Source organism: Triticum aestivum, chromosome 5D (assembly GCF_018294505.1).
Source record: "Triticum aestivum cultivar Chinese Spring chromosome 5D, IWGSC CS RefSeq v2.1, whole genome shotgun sequence".
NCBI lineage: Eukaryota > Viridiplantae > Streptophyta > Magnoliopsida > Poales > Poaceae > Triticum > Triticum aestivum.
The window spans coordinates 566,154,430-566,158,270 of record NC_057808.1 but is presented as its reverse complement, the minus strand read 5'-3'; the positions used below and the strand labels follow the sequence as shown (position 1 = coordinate 566,158,270).

Below are 3,841 nucleotides of genomic sequence, written 5' to 3'. Positions count from 1 at the left end.
TGCCCGTAGGATTCGGACTGAGTACCCTTGGCCGAGAACAATAATTGGCGAAGGCTTCGCCGTGTGGGCCGTGTGCGTGCGCGCTGGGGCATGATCCCCACGCCTCCTACCCAGCCGGGCGCCCGATCGGCCCGCTCTGCTCGCGCCCACTACACGCACGTACACGCACGGGTCGTGGCGAGCCTGCAGCGATCTGCACGATCACCCCCGTGATCCACTAATTACCTAGGCCTACTTACACGCGATTAGAGCCCGCACACCCCGCACACCCCGCACCACGCACACACCACGGACTCGACATGGCCATGGCCAGGACCCGACATGCCCTGCGCGCGCACACACGCACTGCACATGCCAGCCGTGGCTTATTTGCTAATAGAAACAACGCGTTTTCCTTCTTCGTTGGCCCTAACATAAGTAAGGCGCACAACTATAGTCTGGTAAATATGACTTATTAAAATGAACGGTCAAGGCTGCAGCGTTGCAGGAACACCAGAATCAAAGCTAGCCCTATAGTCTCAAGGGACCACATAACGGAAGACTGTCTATAACATCTCTATCTACACCACATTATCAAATTGTTTTGCACTGCTCTGCAGAACATCTTAAGTTTGGGGTATACAGCAGATCAAGCGGCGCAGATTATGACACCGATGGTTCTGGTTCTTTCCTCGTCCTCCCCTTGTTTAAAACCTTTATAGCCAGCACGATGTTAGGCTCCTTGGTGTACATGATACAGTCGTCGAGAGTGTAGATCCTGAGAGGAGGACCAGTACCAACAATCATTCTTCAGGAACTCAGATTTTATCATACTCTCCAACACACTGGTCGCCACTACCATCTGGAAGAGGCATAGAATAGATACGATTATCAATCAGTGCAATGGATAATAAATATCAACGCTCTCAAGCATTTATTTTGAATGGAGATGATGATATTAGACAGGTCTTAATGGACACTAGCTAGATAATCAGCACAGAAATACTGTAATAAACACTACTGTACTACAGATAGATAGATATTTTCGGCGGTACGTCCGAAGGTGAACAAATATAACAGATCAAGTGAGTCACCTCGGATATTGATTGTGCATGCTTGACAAAAGCACGCCATGAACGCCTTCTAATTTGTTGAGACCTTGAGGCTCTCAAAGCTTCCTCAGGCAACGCTGCATCTATATGAAGCAAATTGATCTTTTGCTGCTTCAGGATATGAGAGTTTCTTTCTGTAACAGGCCTCAGTGATGACTGCGGAACCAAGCCACCGTTAACAGCTAGCAATCTTGTTGGCTTGACTGCTGTAGAAGATGATGCTTCCTCACAGGAAGTAGTATTAGTATCAGGGGCTGGCTCCTTTGATTTTGACACAATTTCATCACCCATACTACCTGCAACACAATTTTGACCAGAATTTGACCCCTCTTGCCCATCCAGTCCTGGGTCACCGCTACCAGAGGCCGCCGCACCTGCACACCAGGGCGGCTGGACAGCGGTGGTGGCGGAGGTTGGCGCATAAGCGGACCCAAGACGTGGACGCAGGATTCGGGGAACCCACGTTCGCAGGCGTCGCAAATAATGGTGGCCCGCGACAACTCGGAGAGGCCGCACGACGGGCATGGGTTCTTCCCCCACCCCACTACTCCAGGGTGGTGCGCTGATGGGGGCACCTCCACCGACGAACCAGGTTAGAGAGCGACGAGGGCCACCATTATTTGCGACGGGTGCAATTACGGGCATAGCGACGGGGGAGGGAGGGAGGAGGAGGTTAGAGATCGAAAAAGGTAAATCGGAAGCTCATGAGCAAAGCGGGGCTGGGATAATGGGAGGGATTCCTCCGGGGAGAAGGAAAGGAGAAGAAATAGACGGGGCGAACTGAACACGTGGACGAGAGGCCAGGGACGCTTAGGTGGAGATGGACTGTCAGTGAGTGGTGCAGTGACGCGAGCTCTTTCGCCCGTGGAGCGGGGCGCGGTGCTCTGCCGTCGGTTGGTGTTGGCTGCATCTGCTGTCGGTTGTACGCAGAGACAAAATACGTTTAGTGTAGTGCTGGTAATGTATGCAAAAGCAGCTTTCAATGTGTGCTTTGCTGTGATATGAGATATACACTGAAATCACTCATTAATTTATACATTAATTGGCATCCATCTTATAGTATATAGAAATTTTTTGTATTAATTCTATGCTTTGTTTGAAAACAAGAAATATATTGAAATTGTTCATTAATCTTCTTATTATACGAAATATATAGAAATAACTTATTAACGTATACTCATGTTGGAGTATCTTGTATTAATTGTGTGCTTTGCTGGTATACAAGAAATATATTGAAAATCAGTTATTAATGTCTTCTTGTCAGAAATATATATTTATATAAATAATTTATTAAAATATATCTTATTAAAAAATATATTTTATGATTTGCTGGAACACAGGAAGTATACTGAAAAGCATTCATTAATGTCTTCTTATAAGAAATATATGGAAATGATTTATTAATATCTATATTATATAAAGAAATATTTGTAATAATTGTTTATTAATATTGATAATCTTATAAGATATGTAAAAAACATTTATAAATATCTATTAAACTATAAGAAGATGCTATATCAATTTATTTCTATGTGAGAACTGTTATAAACGTGTTATTGTCATTGTGACTAATAGTTTCTTAATCTTTAATGATCAGATGTTAATAGTTACTGGTAAATAAATATCTAAAAGGAATATAAGAACAACATAATCATTTTACTATGGATGTTTCTCTAAATAAACAATGCGAACACTTCAATGTGATCACATTTGCATGTTTAATGAACATTAGAATAACTATTCCTCTAATTGTTATTTTTTATTCATGGCTCCAGTTAGAGCACATGTAATTTCTAAATAATTAATCATTATCAAATATGGAGAAAGAATGTACTCCCTCTGTTCCTAAATGTAAATCTTTGTACACTCTAAACTATGTCGACATACATCTGTATGTAGTTCATATTAATATTAGAATCTCTACAAAGACTTATATTTACGAACGGAGGTAGTATCTAAAATGTGACACAAATATTTTGTTTTACAAAAAAATTCTTGAGTATGAGGATTGATGTCGTGGTTCACTTGGTGTTGTACACACTGGCATGGTCAAATCGTTAGGAACCTCATGGAGGTACTCTGTGCTTAGCCTGGCCGGTTTGTGCTGTGCCAGGTGGTTCCGGAGATTTGGTACACTGAGATGGCTATTGGTGGGAGCAGGGTACATGCGGCATGCCGGATGCAACGGGGCAGGTTGTTGTGCAGCAGCACATGAGACAAGCAAGGGGTCTGAGCTCTTGCTCTCGTGCTCCGTCGTCTCTGAACATGGTGACATCGTGCTTCAGGTTGATAAGGAGCAAACGGCGCTGCACATGGCCGCCAAAGACATCAACCTCGAGCTCGTCAATGGCGCCGGCGTGCTGCTGCACGACAACCTACTCCCATTGCATCTGTCGTGCAACCTGCTCCCACATGAAGAAGGGATAGAGAGGAATTGGTGGAATCGTTGAATTATTGCTTGAGTCTCATGGGTATGTATATAGGAATACATGATTTACTTGGACTACAAAGGTTTAGGGTTTAGGGGTTGGACGGGCGGCGGTGGCTTCGGGGGTAGCAGCGGCCGAGAAAGAGCAACGGCGGAGGCCTGACGGCGGCGGCGACGGCTAGGTTAGCGGTGCGGCGGCGGTGCTCGAAGTAGGCGTGGAACCCGACAGCATAACAAAACCGGTGCAGATGGTGACGTTCTCGCGCCAAGGGAGGCGCCGCGACGCATACCATGGGAAGTCGACGAGCGGGGACGGCTGGTG

The 3,841-nt window shown here is 45.4% G+C and overlaps 1 protein-coding gene across 1 annotated transcript; it reads right to left on the bottom strand.

Annotated features, from left to right (window-relative positions):
* Positions 1–433: 433 nt before the first annotated feature.
* Positions 434–1,809, bottom strand: LOC123126287 (uncharacterized). The gene is made up of 2 exons (XM_044546648.1): positions 1,074–1,809; positions 434–841 (listed from the first exon to the last, which is right to left on the bottom strand). Exons 1-2 carry the CDS (start codon positions 1,734–1,736, stop codon positions 713–715), a joined length of 792 nt encoding a protein of 263 aa, XP_044402583.1. The 5' UTR covers positions 1,737–1,809; the 3' UTR covers positions 434–712.
* Positions 1,810–3,841: the final 2,032 nt, after the last annotated feature.